The sequence below is a fragment of the Pelmatolapia mariae genome, linkage group LG4, assembly GCF_036321145.2.
Source record: "Pelmatolapia mariae isolate MD_Pm_ZW linkage group LG4, Pm_UMD_F_2, whole genome shotgun sequence".
Lineage (NCBI taxonomy): Eukaryota > Metazoa > Chordata > Actinopteri > Cichliformes > Cichlidae > Pelmatolapia > Pelmatolapia mariae.
Window position 1 is genome coordinate 18,241,015 of NC_086230.1, and position 15,614 is coordinate 18,256,628.

Below are 15,614 nucleotides of genomic sequence, written 5' to 3' on the forward strand. Positions count from 1 at the left end.
ACATTTGGACTCGGATCCTATGGACAGTGATGGGAACAACTGGAAGAGACATTTATGCAGAACTTAAACCACTCTGCAGAGAGACGGGTGATTTACATGTCTTGTAGAGGAGCACCACCAAGCTGGAGTGTTTTTGAAAATGTTAATTTTTCTTTTGACCATTAACAATTCATTTGTTTGCTTTTAGGATGCAGTTTACCATTGAATGAGATCAATGAGAACTTGGATAACTGCTAATACATTTGTCAAACTGTGCGTGTTACAGTAATTTAGAGTGATTGACATATGCTGAGTATAAAAATGGTTGCATTGACACTGTCAGACACGACATATTCATAACTGGGTACTTTTCTAGCATAACTGCCAAAAAGGGGGGAATGTTAGGTTTTGTATTGTTGATTGTCATTTATGCTTAGAAATATCTACTCATATATGCTTAGAGTTTTATAATTAGTTGTAGATTAATAGAAGTTTGATCCTTAGTAGTCTGTAGACATACGTTGTGTGCATTCCAGAGCACTCTGGCTTTCACACCCACATCCTGGGAGCATGGGAGAGGTCATACCTTGTCTTATTGTTTTATGGTAGGATAAACGTATCTATGCCTGTTTTAGTCTAAGTGCATTTTGTTTAGATGAACTGCTGGACTTCCAGGCCAGCAGGGTTAGGAAGTCATTTTATCCACACACACACACACACACACACACACACACACACACACACACACACACACAGGGCATTCTTTGTTCACATGTATACCTGGGTACGCTGTTATATGTTAATGACCCTATGCATATTCATGTAACCACAATAAAAGAGCAGTGTTACGGGGGAGCGGACGAGAGCAACTGGGGTCAAGCGAAGGAACGGCGCCTGTCCAGTTCTCTCCCGTGCACGTGAAACATAAAGAACTTTGCCTACTTCGTGTCTTGCTTGCTGTGTAATTACATTGTCTTCAACGTTCCAGCGAATCGGGTTAAGCTACAAACCTATCAATCATAATATAATAAAAACTTTGAGACCATTCATATGTAGAAATATGTGATCGTGTTACAACTCAAACTTTTAGTTTCATTATGTGAAACTAGCCAAAATTTCATGTTTGTACAAAAAAGCCAAGGCCTCTATGGAAGCCCGTTTCCGCCACTAAAAAAAAAACAAAAAACGATATTTAACTCGAAATTTCAAGTTATCTTTCTCGAAATTTCGAGTTATTTTTCTCATTATTTTGAGTTACTAAGTCGAAAATTTGAATTGCTAAGTCAAAATTTCGAGTTAGTAACTCGAAATTTCGAGTTACTAACTCGAAATTTTGAGAAAATAAGTCGAAATTTAGAGAAAGATAACTCGAAATTTCGAGTTAAGTATCGTTTTTTGTTTTTTTTTTAGTGGCGGAAACGGGCTTCCATACAAGGCTGCACATATTTACCCAGGATGTTTTAAAGCTCGTGGAGCTGCTTCCACTGCTGCAACCCTACCAGGAGGAGGTGCTGTTATGGAAATGACAACAATATAGCATCACAATCCTCGCTGTTTATTTCATTTTTCTTTACTTGTTCATTTTAGATGTTCGGCATGCAGTGTAGCTAAAGATCTTTTTTTTAATGTCATCATTTATCAAACTAAGATGTTTAATGGCAGAACTTTACACACTCCACCATGCACCTGATACTGACTTAAGAGCCTTCCACCTGTCTCTTTCATGAAGTCTTAGTCATACACTGCACTTTCCCTGTCTAAAGTTAATAAAAAAAAACCCTTTGACGCACTTAATGTAATGCCCAAAATGAATCTACGCTTCTTCGATCACCACGTCTCTGTGTTTTGAAAGTTCTTGGACAGCTGTGAGGAACACTGCCAGGGGTCAGCCAGTTCAACCAGTATTTCAGCAGGGTTGAATAAACTGGGTTTGTCTGCACCAGCTGGTCCACTGACTCCATTTGTTTGTTCTAAGAAATCTGTGAGACACCAAGAAAACAATGCAAATCTTGGCATAGAAGTATTTAAATGAATGTCTACATTAGACCAATGAGTCAAAGTGAATACTTTAGCAGTGAGTGACGCCATAGAGCTTTATTAAGGACTAAAATAGTTTTTTCTTTTGTTATATTGATGCATCTTTAAACTGACACCATAAGGGAGGAGGAGTTCGTTTTCCAGGTATTTGCTCTTTGCTTACTTGCTGTTCAAAATCTTCAAAGGGGCCAGAGTCAGGGTCAAAGCACGGCGTCTGAAACTGTCAACATAATGTTACAGGATTAAACCTCTTCTAACCGTAAGCTTTACAACATTTCACATGAAACATCTCCAAACTGTCGCTGTAGATCAGGGGTGTCAAACATAAAACCCAGCTAGGACTCCACTACAGCCCACTGGATGGAAAATGTGAAGGACATGAATTTCTGCCTTTTAAATATGTTTTAAAAAGATGTGCATTTGATAAAGACCTCACCTGTGGGCATTCAAACTACAAAGTAATAAACAAAGTGAATAACAGGGACTTTTCATTCATTTAATTACCTGCTATAAAAGTCATCCTTTTCCCGACAAAGTTGATCATTTGTTTTCACACACTGACAAAATAATAGTTTGTTTGTTTCTTTGTTGTTGCAATAATATCATATCGTGAGTGATGTATTGTGATGTCGTATTGTGGGGTGTCTGGTGATTCCCACATCTTCTTACCAGATTATCTTCTAATAAATGAGGTAAGAAAGGAAACGGCTGCAGCTTGTTGCCATATCATCTTAAGTCGGTCGTGTGATTATGAGAGGGTTAATCACACTCTCCTTCATTCCATTTCCAGACTGTAACAATCAACCACCTGTGTAAAATCTGAAATGCCCTTGGTGTTGATTCACGATGTGCTCTGGCACAATCATAGGCATCGGTTGTTACTGACAACAAGAAATAAAACCAAGAGATTATTTTAGGATTGCACGTGCCACCCCTGAAGGTCCAGCCCTGCTGCCAAGCATTAGGAACCTTCCTAAATAAAACTGAGACTAGGTTGACAAATGCAATAGCACCATAACCTTGAATTTTTGTAACTGCAAGCATTGTTTATGGGGCTGTTCAGAGTAAATAAATAATTTGATCTTATATGCTGAGCTGCTCTAACCCATGATTTTTAATGAAGTGGTATGTGGGCACCGATGCTGGATCAGGAGTCAGAAGTGTGCAGATGAAGCCTCATGAAACCTTAAAACTTTCAGTCCAGCTGGTTCAAAATAAGTTTCATTTCTCGAGGCTTCATGTAACCACGCCCCCTGCTGGTCAAAACCTTTATTGGCATTTCAACCATCTGTGAGGCCCGCGTGACTGTCGAACCCTATCAACAAGGCTGGACTGGGACAAAAAATCAGCCCGGGCATTTTGACTAGAGACCGGCCCACCAGGTATTATAGGAAAACCCATAAAGCCTTTGAATGAAAACGAACGCTGTTGTGACAGTGATGTGCAGTCTTGTTGGTATATGTATGATTTTCTATACATGTTACATCAGATAAAAATTTGGTTGTAAGATTCAGATAATTATTTATTAAAAGCTAGACATTTTAAATGAGAATAAGAAAGAAAAGTATTTCTTTGTGTCCCCCTTTCCCTGTCAATGCCCTGCCTGGCCCCAAAGGCGGGTCTAGCAAAACTTTGCTAGACCCGCCCCTGCACAGTTTCCAGCTGTCAGCAACTTAGAAAAGGATCCTGGTGTTATTTGTCTCTCAGAAACAGTTCATAACTTCCCTTCAACTCATTCATGTCACCTAACAGGTAAACATGTTTCTCCATCACCTGTTCAGCTCTGATGATTCTGTAACGACGTCTCCTGGTTTCATCTTCATGTTTCCCTCTCACCACATATCCAAACCGATATCATGACCAGCAGCTTTTACAGCTGTGGCTCCAGCAAACATCAGCTGATACTAGAAATTAATATTAAATAAATTCTAACAACAGCTGATCAAGCTTAAACTTGCTGCTGTTGTTTAGCGCGACATCCGTCGGTTTCCTCTTTCTGGCGCAAAGTGGGTGATAAACAAACAAGAGAGAAAAGCCGATCAGCTGATCATTGATCAGTTTCATGATTGAAATAGCAACAGGAGAGGGAGGGGGAGAGAATGAGAGAAGAAGAAACAGCTGCAGCGTAAGGACACAGAATAACTCCACCTTTGTGTCTCTTTTCATTCTAGCTGAAGTACGGGACAAACTGTGTTCCTTTTCACCTCAATATGAAACGCGTAATATTTTCTCTGAATAAGAGTTGATTCCATTTTTTAAGGGACGGTTGGCAACTCTACTAACTAACCTTAATGAATAAAATAAAGTTCACTATCAGTAACATCATAGCACCCGCCCAGCTGTATAGAAACTCCTTCATGCTAGCTAGTACGCAGTACAAGTTATTGTAACTAAAAAGTCAACACAACGAAAATAAACTCCACCTAAACTTGGTTTATATCTGACCCAGATAGACTGCAGGTCATAACTTCTTACCTGAAGTTCAGTTTACCTGACACTCGGACCGGCGGCCGCCTCGGGTCTCTCCTCCCCCTGCCTCCCCTTTCTCTCATCCACCTGCTGGCCTCTGTGGAAGCTCCGCCATAGCCACCACCAAACAACTGAGTTATTTTTACATTTTCCACATCTCCCAGCATCTGGCCAATCCACCACCTTTCATTGTTTATACCATTACAAAATCAGAACAACAAACAAACAAACAAACAAAAAAAAAACATTGGCCCATAAAAACGAAAAATCACCATCGATAGTCAGTCCAGCTATGTCTATAAATGTCAAAAAAATCTGTCTGTAAGATTTCAGTCAGTGTTTAAATAAATCCAACAGGACGTGAGAAGTTTATGTTAAACCTGTTGTGATGTTTTTAAAAGATGGGACAGTGACTGTGCTCATGAATACTGGGCTGATGGTGACTTTAAAAAAACATATTTATTAAGAAGTAATATTTCTTCCACTGTGCTTTGACTCTGTCGGGTTCTCTTTTTGGTAATAACCTCTCTGGCTTTGGAGAAAGTCTTTCACATAATGCTGAGGAGGCAGGAGTCCACCAGTATCCCACAGCACAGACACTCATAGGTGATGTGTTGTACCCCAGTTACTTGGCACACAATAAATACTTAAAAGTATATTAAATTGTTTTTATTTAACTTAACAAAAAAAACCAACTTGTGAATATTTTAGTCGTAACATGTTTCATTGTTTACAGGCAGATCCCCCATTATTTACATTATTTACAGGCAGATTCTGTGTAATATTCAGCTTAAAGTGTTTCCACCCAGGGGGGTTTCAGCTGGCTCCATAAAAACAAGCTCCTCTGTGTTACAGACGAAACTCCAACACAAACACACAAATTTATACATGTTCATAAATGACACCGATGCCAGACCACTTTCTTAACCAGCGAGGCTTCAGTGACGCCACTGCCTGTAAAGTAGAAGAGTCTGGAGGACAGCTCCTTTGTCCATCACTCCAACCACTGGCAAACAAGATGGCATCACCACAGAGTCGGATGTTCATCCAGCTCTTTTTCTTTGTAGCAAATAAATTACACACAAATTAATCAAAAGTTTTATTCAGAATTTTTATTTCCAGATCAAGTAGAGGAAAATATATATATAATTTACATTTCTACAAATAAACACCTGCAAACATCTAAATGTGCAAAAAGTATTTGTAGACCTTAACAAGCAGTTGAACCTGATTGAACATAAGCATGAGACAGCAAAACATCTGTCAGTTAAATCTAGTGTTGCATCCTAAAAATAAATTAACACCTGTGAAGGAGTGATGTGAAAATAATTTCAACTGTCTCTACAGGTAGATTTAGGAAGATTTACAAATATAGCACAGCAGGTGAAATTAAACACATGGAGGCAAAGTGTACAATGAAACAACTCTTGTTATTCAACTGGTTGTAACAAAGTGTTGTAGCTGTCTGATTCTCAGGACATTGAGTCAACATAATATCCCAGTAGTTCTAGTCTTCTGGTTGTGATTTGTTTTTCTTTTTATCACACACAATGTGAGATCAAACTAACTGGGTTTATTTACTATACTATGAATAAACCCTTATTAAGGAAAGTCATGAAATATGAGATGATGTGGTGTGAAATAACAAAAAATTATGTGACTATTGAAATAGAAATGTAGAAAGTTGGGGAAAAGAGTATCACAACAGTCAAACAAGAAATAAATCCATAAATTAGCAGTTTCTTTTCAAAAAAGCTGACTCAGTTACAGCTTTAAATCAGGGTGCCATCTGCATAGTTATGATAAGCCATTCTCTATTAAAGGAAGCATAGATGGATTAAACAAATAAAATAAAATAAAATAAAAACAATAAAAACAAACTACTTTTTCAACAATCTTATGGATAAATGGAAGATGTGAAACCAATAATAAAGGCAATAAATATTATAGTGTAAAAATATGCCAATTTCTCTGTTTTTTCAAGAAGGATTGACAACTGCAGTCTTCAGTGATGTAGGGAAAAAGTCAGGAAAAAGAGTTTAGGGGCTGAGCTTCTGAGAAAAAGAAAAAAAAAACTGTCAGGGAGTGTATCAAGGCTGCAGGAAGAAGACTGATGATGAAACACTGTTTGCTCAAGGGTTTTGCTGTCAGTGGCAGTACACCATAATAAAAATGCTCTATTTAATCTGTGTGTTGACACTGATTGTAGTTAAATTAATGTTTAGGTGACAATGCCCAATATAGAAGAACAGCAATGAGAGACAAAACAAACACAAAACAGAAACGCCTTGCACAGATGTTGTCGTCCTGCAAAGTAGAGTTGTAGCTTTGTGGGGAGACAAAAGCATTGTGTTGCTTTCTCTCTGTGATATTGACCACAGTATCACTTCGTGCGTTGCTTCTCTGTGATGGCTGCCATCTGTTGTTGTGTTCGTGAGAGGAATTGTTCTCCTGGATCACAATAAACAACAACAGTCCAAGGAAAGCAAGGTCACCCCACGTGTTTCTTATCTCCGATAGCTGGGAGTCATCAGCGCTGCTTCTGAAGTGGTCTCTGAGAGACATCAGTAAATTGATGTTATCACTGTGCATGGAAAACTTACTGATCGCTCTTAAGAGGTCAGTAGTGATCTCATATGTATGTAGTGGATCATACTCTGTCCCTCGATGTTCAGATGTCTCATAATGCTGTGTGATATAGACTCGATCTATTATCTGTGAAGTTCGCCGTCCAAGGTTTTGCTCCCACACTCTGATTATAATCCGAGCCCTGTTGCCGTCCTTGTTCTCTAATTGGAGGTGAGTGATATGATGTGGAAGCCGCAGCGATCCTTGTTGATGGATATTACCAAGACTGTAGTACTGATATCGCCAAGGCAGTGGTTCTAACAGCTGTTCATTGTTGCGATAATGATGTGAGCCATAATCAAAACTATTTGGGTCAAAGGTCAGACTTATGTCACCGTTAATGTCAATGTCAATTTCATTGGCAAACCAGTGGAGCAAGCAGAGGCTCTGCACAGGCACAAACTGGCCAAAGCCTACTGACCTCAGATCAGTGACTGAGTTGAGCTTTCGTCTTACAGCTGACACAGAGCTGAAGGTCAGGAGGAGAGCCACACAGCAGCTCATCATTCTTCCAAACATCTTCATCCTGTAGAGATTTAAGAAGTCACTGTTTTTATTGCTCATACATACTTTATATTCTGACATTCATTACATGTTTTTTTTTGACCAAGTGAAGCATCAAATGATTATGTGTTGACTGCATAATATGATTAATTGATTATTAATTATTAAGAGAGCTTTAACTGTTCTCCTAGTTTATAATTTGATAGTCATTCAGCCACACACACACACACACACACACACACACACACACACACATTTTATACATACATGTGTGGAGTGATTTGTGGTCCAGAATGTGTTTTACTTTACTCAAAATTAGAATACTTCTTGAAATTTTGTTATCTGTATGATTTACATGCGCCTTCCAGCTTATTTAATCATCTATTATCACACCAAGAAACTTGTGTTCAAGAACTCTTTCAATTTCCACACCATCTACATGAATCTACACTTGTGCGTTTATTTGGGAATTCCCAAATAAGACCATTTTAGTTTTACTTAGATTTAGTGATAGTTTGTTCCAAACCATTTTTTAATTTTACACATTTCTGATGTAATTGTATCCAGCAGCTCCTTTAGATTTCCCACAGAACAAAAAAAATATTTGTGTTGTCTGCAAATAATACTAATTTTAATACATCAGATAAATTACAAATATCATTTATATAAATAATAAATAATTTTAGACCCAGGACAGAGCCTTGTGGAACACCACATGCAATGTGCAAGACTGATAAGGAATAGTCACCCAGCTTCACAAATTGTTTCCTGTCACTTAAATAATTTTTCACCCAGTGCAGAGCAACTCGCCTGATCCCATACTGTTCCAGTTTATTAATTAATATGTCATGATTGATTGTGTTGAATGCTTTTTGAGATCGAGAAATAATCCAGCTGCATATTGTTTCTGATCTATAGCATTTGTAATCTTCTCGATTGATTCAATTAATGTTACTGATGTTGATCTTTTCGATCTCAATCCATATTGACTGTCAGAGATTAATTCATATTTATATAAGAATTTGTCTAATTGTTTATTAAACAGGTTTTCTAGGTTTTTGGAGAATTGTGGTAGTGGAGAAACAGGCCTGTAATTTGTGAAGTGGTGTCTATCCCCAGTTTTATCCAACGGCACAACTTTAACTCTTTTCATTTTGTTTGGAACTTTTCCAATCTGAAATGATAAGTTGCAGATGTATGTTAGTGTTTCTACGGTTCCTTCTATGACCTTCTTGACAATTTTCATGTCAATATCGTTACAATCAGTGAATGTTTTGTATTTACACTTGTTTACAATATCAATTATTTCTTTTTCCACCACTGCTGAAAGGAACACAATATTAGTTCCTTAAATTTCTAACTGTTCATTTTTTGTTTTCTTAATTGTCATTTTCTATTGTTTCCCTTAATGCCAGGGGGTTACGACAGATTTGTAAACGTAAAGCCTTATTTTTGTTTGCTAAGAAATATAAAAGTGATTTTTGTTTTTTCCAAGAAAGCCATTCTGTATCTGATTATGTAAACTTCTGGAAGTCTCAGTGGCGTAACGATGTTTGGTATTCGCATGGAACAGAGAGGTCAGCTGGGGTCGCAACTCTCAAAGGTAGCTTCGGTGGTATTGTTCTACATTCAGATTGTGATTCTTAGTAGAATACAATCACTCCATTTTCATAATTGTTAATTTATATGGCTATGATACCAAACCTGAAAATGATAGATTAATTGACTCTTTAGATACAAAGATTAGTTTTTGGCTCTCTAAATATCCCAGTTCAAATTTATTAATTGGAGGAAATTTTACTGTTTCACTAAATGACACTATAGATAGATGGCCCCCCCTTACAACATTTTAGGAATAATTTGAGATTGGAAACATTTATGGATAAATTTAATGTAACTGATATTTGGAGAGACAAATTTCCTCATGATATGTCATTTACCTGGACTAACCAATATGTGATTTGCGTTCCCGAAAAAAAGAATAAGTTTTCTCTAAGTTTGAAGTATTATCTTAGGTTGTGATTATAATATAGATAAGCTTCCAGAAAACCTTTCAATGTTTCACAAACAAGTTAATAAGCTTGGTCTCTTATATATAAACACAACTTTACACCCCATACGTATTTAATTTGGAATAACACCAACATAGTGCATAAAAATAAATCATTAATTTTTTTCTAGTTGGGTTGAGAAAAGGATTGTTTTAGTGAATCAGTTGTTTAATCCTAATGGGCAGCTTATGTCTTATTCAGAATTCTTAAACACTTATAAATTTCCAACCACAGCCAAAGAATATGCCATATTATTTGATGCAATACCTACGCATATTATAATGCTATTTAGAGGTATTCAACCTTGCATATCACCTGTTTCTCTTCCGAGCCCTGTGGATTCGTAGCGTTACCCCGATGACCCGCTAGCAAGTTTGCCACTAGCGTCTTTAATCCAAAATATCCCACGGAGCGATGATTTAAATTAAGCAGTGTTAACCGAGGTTGGTACTGATAGTCCAGTGGCTTCGGACCGAAATCAAAACTGAAATCAAAACGCTGAAAACACAAAAACTAGTCCAGTAGCGAAAGCAGGGCGTGCGGCACGACAACAAGCAGGTGTCATGATACACGCCTCTCCCTGTGCCAGAAAGTGAAACTATGACATTTTTCAAAACTGTAATAATACTACAGACTTATGCATCATTTTTCATGTGAATGAGTATGCTTGTAATTTAAGACAAGGCAGTGTAATCCAATTCATGTTAAACCCACTTCATTGTATCTTTAAATATAGAATAAATTCTGCATTAGGGCAAAATCATGTGAGTGAAAGTAAGTGAAAAGGAATCCATGAGGAAATGAGAGATCTTACCTTTGGAAGTCTGCTGCTGCTGTTTGTGTGAGGACAGTCGTAACTCCCTTTAAGTTTTGCTTTCCTGGTAAATGAAACCAGAGCAACAAACTCCGCTAGTGGCGAAGATGAAGGTTGACAATCCAGATATTTAGATGAGGCTATTAAAGAGCAACACCATCATGGATTTAAGGGTTTCTAGTTTAGCAGTCACGTGAAAGCAAATTATTGATCATTTTATGAGCAAGTTTATGCCCAAAGTTTGAATATGGGCGTGTCTGCCCCACTGTAGGGTCAGAGATGCTGCGTCTGTAATATAGGAGCTGGTTACAAATGAATTTCAAATAGTGTACACATTTATTCAGTGGCAGTGTTTTCTTGTATGATTTTTTTGGTCATTCAAGTTTCCTTATTTAAAGGCGTTCTATTGTTAGTGTCAGCATATAAAAACTTTGAGATCATGTAGAAAGATGTGATTGTGTTACAACTCAAACTTTTAGTTTCATTATCTCAAACTGTAACTAAAATTGAGTTTCATTTTTGATTTGATTTGTACTGAAAGTCTGTGAAACACAAAGAAAACAATGTAAATGTTGGCATAGAAGTATTTAAATGAATGAATGTGTGCATTCGACCAGTGAGTCAGAAGTCAACACTTTAGCAGTGAGTGACCCTGTAGAACTTTGTTTAGGATTACAGTACTTCTCTATTTAGTTATATTAATACACTTTTAATACTGGAGTGTGACACCATACTGGAGGAGAAGTCTGTTTTCAAGGTGTTTGCTCTTTGCTTACATTGTGGGAAAAAAAATCATCAAAGAGCTCAGAGTCAGGGCGTCATGAAGCACAGTATCTAAAACTGACAAAGGGCGTTTCTCAATATGCGTACTTGTGCGTACTTGCGTTCTCGTGTACTCGTGATACGTCATCAGTCGGAGACCAAGTACTGTTCCAATTCAAAGTACGCATCAAGCCGAGAATGCGAAAAAGTCCCGGATGTGTTCTCGCTCCGCCCGTTTTATCGAGCATGCATCGGTGTGGACTTGGTACAGCTAAATATCCCAGAATGCATTTCGTCCAGAACAGCGGACTCCCGGCACATCTTTTTCAACCCCCCCCCCCCCCGCCCGCGGTCTTTTCGCTACTCAGGTTAAAGAAACCCCAGCAGCTGTCTATTGTATTAAATGTCCACTAAAATAAAAATAAAAGCGTTCTAACATATCACTGCTTGTTTTTATTAAGGTATGTACACGTATGTACATGTACACTATTTTTATTATTACAGGTTTCACTACTGAGGTTAAAAATGATATATAAGTCACGTAGATCACTTCTAAATGTTAATGTTTGGTTTATTTCAGTGTTTTATTTGTTCCTGAGTAAACCGGTTTGGCTGTGATTAAAGTTAAGCTTCATAACATGCTACTCACAGTTAAATTAAGAGGGGACGGCAGTAAAAACTCCGGACCTGTGACATCATCACGTACGCTGGTGTTCCAATTGTACAAATCAGAGTCCGTGCTCGCGCTCGGCGAGTCCGTACTCCCGTGCGTTCTCGGCCAGTACGTACTCGCCGAGAACGCGAGTACGTACTCGCGTACTTGAGAATTGAGAAACGGCCAAAATAATGTTACACAATCAAATGCCATCTAACTCTAAGCTTTACAACATTCCTCATGAAACATCTCCAAGCTGTAAAGCTAAACAGTTACTGTAGATTAGGGGCATCAAACATAACACCCAATAGAAAATGAATGCATAAAACAGGCAGAAACAGGAGCCAGCGTTGTGACAGAACTGTAATAAATGAAATTGATGTAAAAAATAATCCGAATGAAAATCTAAAGAGGAGACAACAAGTTTAGAGACTCCAAAAGAACAACCATTGTTGACTGTGGATGTTTGGATGAAAGTGATGCTCAGTGATGAATGTGCACGAGTCAAGTAGATGATGCTGAAATGTTCATTTATTGCTGTTCCAATGACACAAAGATGACTGATGATAATAAGCACATTTCCCCAAAATGGACTATTTGATGAATAAACCCATTGTTAGGAAAGGCATGAAATATGAGACCATGTGGTGTTAATTTAAAAACTTACACGATTATTGAAATAGAAATTGATATAGTTGGAGACGATCTAAGACCGTTTGTTTGAGCAGCGGGCAGCAGAGCTATTAAATGTCATATCACCCTCTTTATTTTCACATCAAGGCACCACAAGATGAGCGGCTCTACTGCAGATACCTGCCAGGTTCATATTAATTAAACATGTCAGATATAAATTTAGGGCCCAAACTTTCTCAGTGATTTATCTGAAGTAAAAAAAAATTATTTAAGATATTTAATTTTTTAAAAAAAATTAAATATCTTACTGGAAGTCAGTGCAGTGAGCTAAGAATCAGAGTGATATGCTCTCTAATAAAAATATCGTTGCAGTAGTCAACCAAAAGAAAAAACAGGAAATCAGCTGTTCTTTAAAAAAAAAAAAAACCTGATTTGGTTACAGCCTTAAATATGGATGTCATCTGCATAGTTATGATAAATCACTCTGTATTAAAGGAAGCATCGACAGATTAAGAGATTAGCCCAGTAACTGATCCTTGTGGAACTTCACATGGTAAATAATCCCAACCTTCTAAGTTTTATTTAACAATGTAAGAATGGTTCCCGTAAGACTTCGATAATGCCAGTGTCTGTATTCAGGCAGACATAATTTAACCCCTTTAATAAGATCACTGTCTATGCTTTGACAGTGACAAAAGCTTGATTGGAAAACACCATAGCTGCAATTAATATTCAAGTAGTAAATATTTTGATTTAAATAGTTCTTTCTCAATAATCGTACCCATTATGGAAAATTTCAAATCCATAATAATCATTATATTATATTATATTATATTACATTATATTATATTATATTATATTATATTATATTATATTATATTATATTATATTATATTATATTATTCAAGAAGGATTTGACAACGAGAAGTTTTAGCGATGCAGGGAAAATACCAGGAAACACAGCATATTCTGTGTGCTGATACTGATTTTAATTAAATTAATACTTGGGCGAGTTTTCAAGATACAGAAGACCAAAGACAACAAAACAAAAAAGAATAATGAAAATCAAACAGATTGAATAACCGACCCAAGTGAACCAATCATTCTGACGTCTGCTGTGAGAGGAATGGTTCTCCTGCATCACAGTTAACAGCAATAGTCCAAGACAGGCAACGTAACCCCACGTGTTTTTTTCCTCTGATAGCTGGGAATCATCAGCACTACTTCCAAAGTTGTCTCTGGGAGGCATCGGTAAGTTATTAGGGTCCAAGAAAAACCTTCTCAATGCTCTTAAGAGGTCAGTAGTGACCCGATATGTATGTTGTGGATCATACTCTGTCCCTCGATGTTCAGATGTCTCATAATGCTGTGTGATATAGACTCGGTCTATTATCTGTGAAGTTCGCCGTCCATGGTTCGGCTCCCAGACTCTGATTATAATCCGAGCCCTGTTGCCGTACTCTGTGATTGGAAGTCAGTGATATGATGTGGAAGCCGCAACGATCCTTGTTGATGGATATTACCAAGACTGTAGTACTGATATCCCCACGGCAGTGGGTCTAACAGCTGTTCATCGTTGCGATAATGATGTGAGCCATAATCAAAACTATTTGGGTCAAAGGTCAGACTTATCTCACCGTTTATGTCAATTTCATTGGCGAACCAGTGGAGCAACCAGAGGCTCTGCAGATCAGTGATTGAGTTGAGCGCTCGTCTTACAGCTGACACAGAGCTGAAGGTCAGGAGGAGAGCCACACAGCAGCTCATCATTCTTCCAAACATCTTCATCCTGTAGAGATTTAGAATATCCATGATTAAGACAGCTTTAAATTTATTCCTAGTTTATAATTTGATAGTCATTCAGCCACACAAACACTGAAACAGGTTTTGTTTTTTTCCTCTCTGGTTACAGTTTTTCTCCATTGGTTTGGCTCATTTCTTGAAACAGAAATTACATTCTCAAAACTCTAAGATCATTTGGCAAAACACTCTTACAGTTTAGCACAACACTATAGCTCACCTGCAAAAGCTCATATCTCTTCCAAAACTGTTCACTCAGGCTTCAATCTAAATCCCTTTCTCATCTAAACAGTCAGTGTCTCCAAAATGGCAAAGATCCTTCTCAATAGCTTTGGCTCATTTCTCGACGCAGATCGGACATTCTCATCATTCTTGGTGCTTTTGTCAAAATAAACCTGGATGGTTGATCACAACAACATGGTCCACCTGCAAAAGCTCATATCTCTCCTAAAACCGTTCACTCATGTGTCAAAACTACATTTCTTGCTAATCTGAATAGTCAGTGCCCCCAAAATGCATCGTCCCTTTAGCATTGTGTGAGTACTGCCATACAAAATGTTTAGATGTTTTGTCACTATGGCAGAGGACCAACAATATACAACAGAAAAGAGTAGCCTCCAAGGTTTGACATCACAGATTGCACTCACACTACCAAGGAAATTATAACCATTTTATATTCACACGCAAAGAAAGTTTCATACATATGTAAAAAGAAAATGTACATTACAGTAGTAAATTGTATGAACACAAAATCAAAAACAAGGACTTATTCAGTGGTCGCTGTACTCATTCTCCCGCTCTTGTCCACTGTCTTCACCCTCCTGATTATTTACACGCCCCTCCCTTTCTTCCCTCCCCATCTCCAGCTGCCTCCCTCTTCCCGCTCCACCACAATCACCCACACATGCAGGGTCTTGGGGTAGGGGTGTGTCACCAGGGTGCAGAGGAGGCATCCCCCCCCTCTGTCCCCTTCTGGCTGCCTCTGCCTCAATTTTATCTCACAACTTAGACATTCACATTACTCACACTCTCATAACACATACATATAGGATCTTGGGGGTGGGCTCACAACACGGACTCCAAATTACCATCAGGGTGTACACCTCACCCCTGGCGTCGTTGTCCACCTCTCAATTTTAAATACACGTAGACATTGAGGGCTATCAGGAGGGGCTATGCGCTTACCTGCTGCTCTCTGGCAGGTAGCTCCATGCCCTCCTGGGTTTTAATTGCACCTTAGAACACACATACATCAACACTACATATGAGCGGGTAGAGGGAG

At 38.0% G+C, this 15,614-nt stretch overlaps 1 protein-coding gene across 1 annotated transcript; it reads right to left on the bottom strand.

The window, feature by feature from the left end:
- Positions 1-6,504: 6,504 nt before the first annotated feature.
- LOC134625390 (uncharacterized) lies at positions 6,505-10,571 on the bottom strand. The gene is made up of 2 exons (XM_063470612.1): positions 10,483-10,571; positions 6,505-7,639 (listed from the first exon to the last, which is right to left on the bottom strand). Exon 2 carries the CDS (start codon positions 7,636-7,638, stop codon positions 6,700-6,702), a length of 939 nt encoding a protein of 312 aa, XP_063326682.1. The 5' UTR covers position 7,639; positions 10,483-10,571; the 3' UTR covers positions 6,505-6,699.
- Between the last annotated feature and the right edge of the window lie 5,043 nt (positions 10,572-15,614).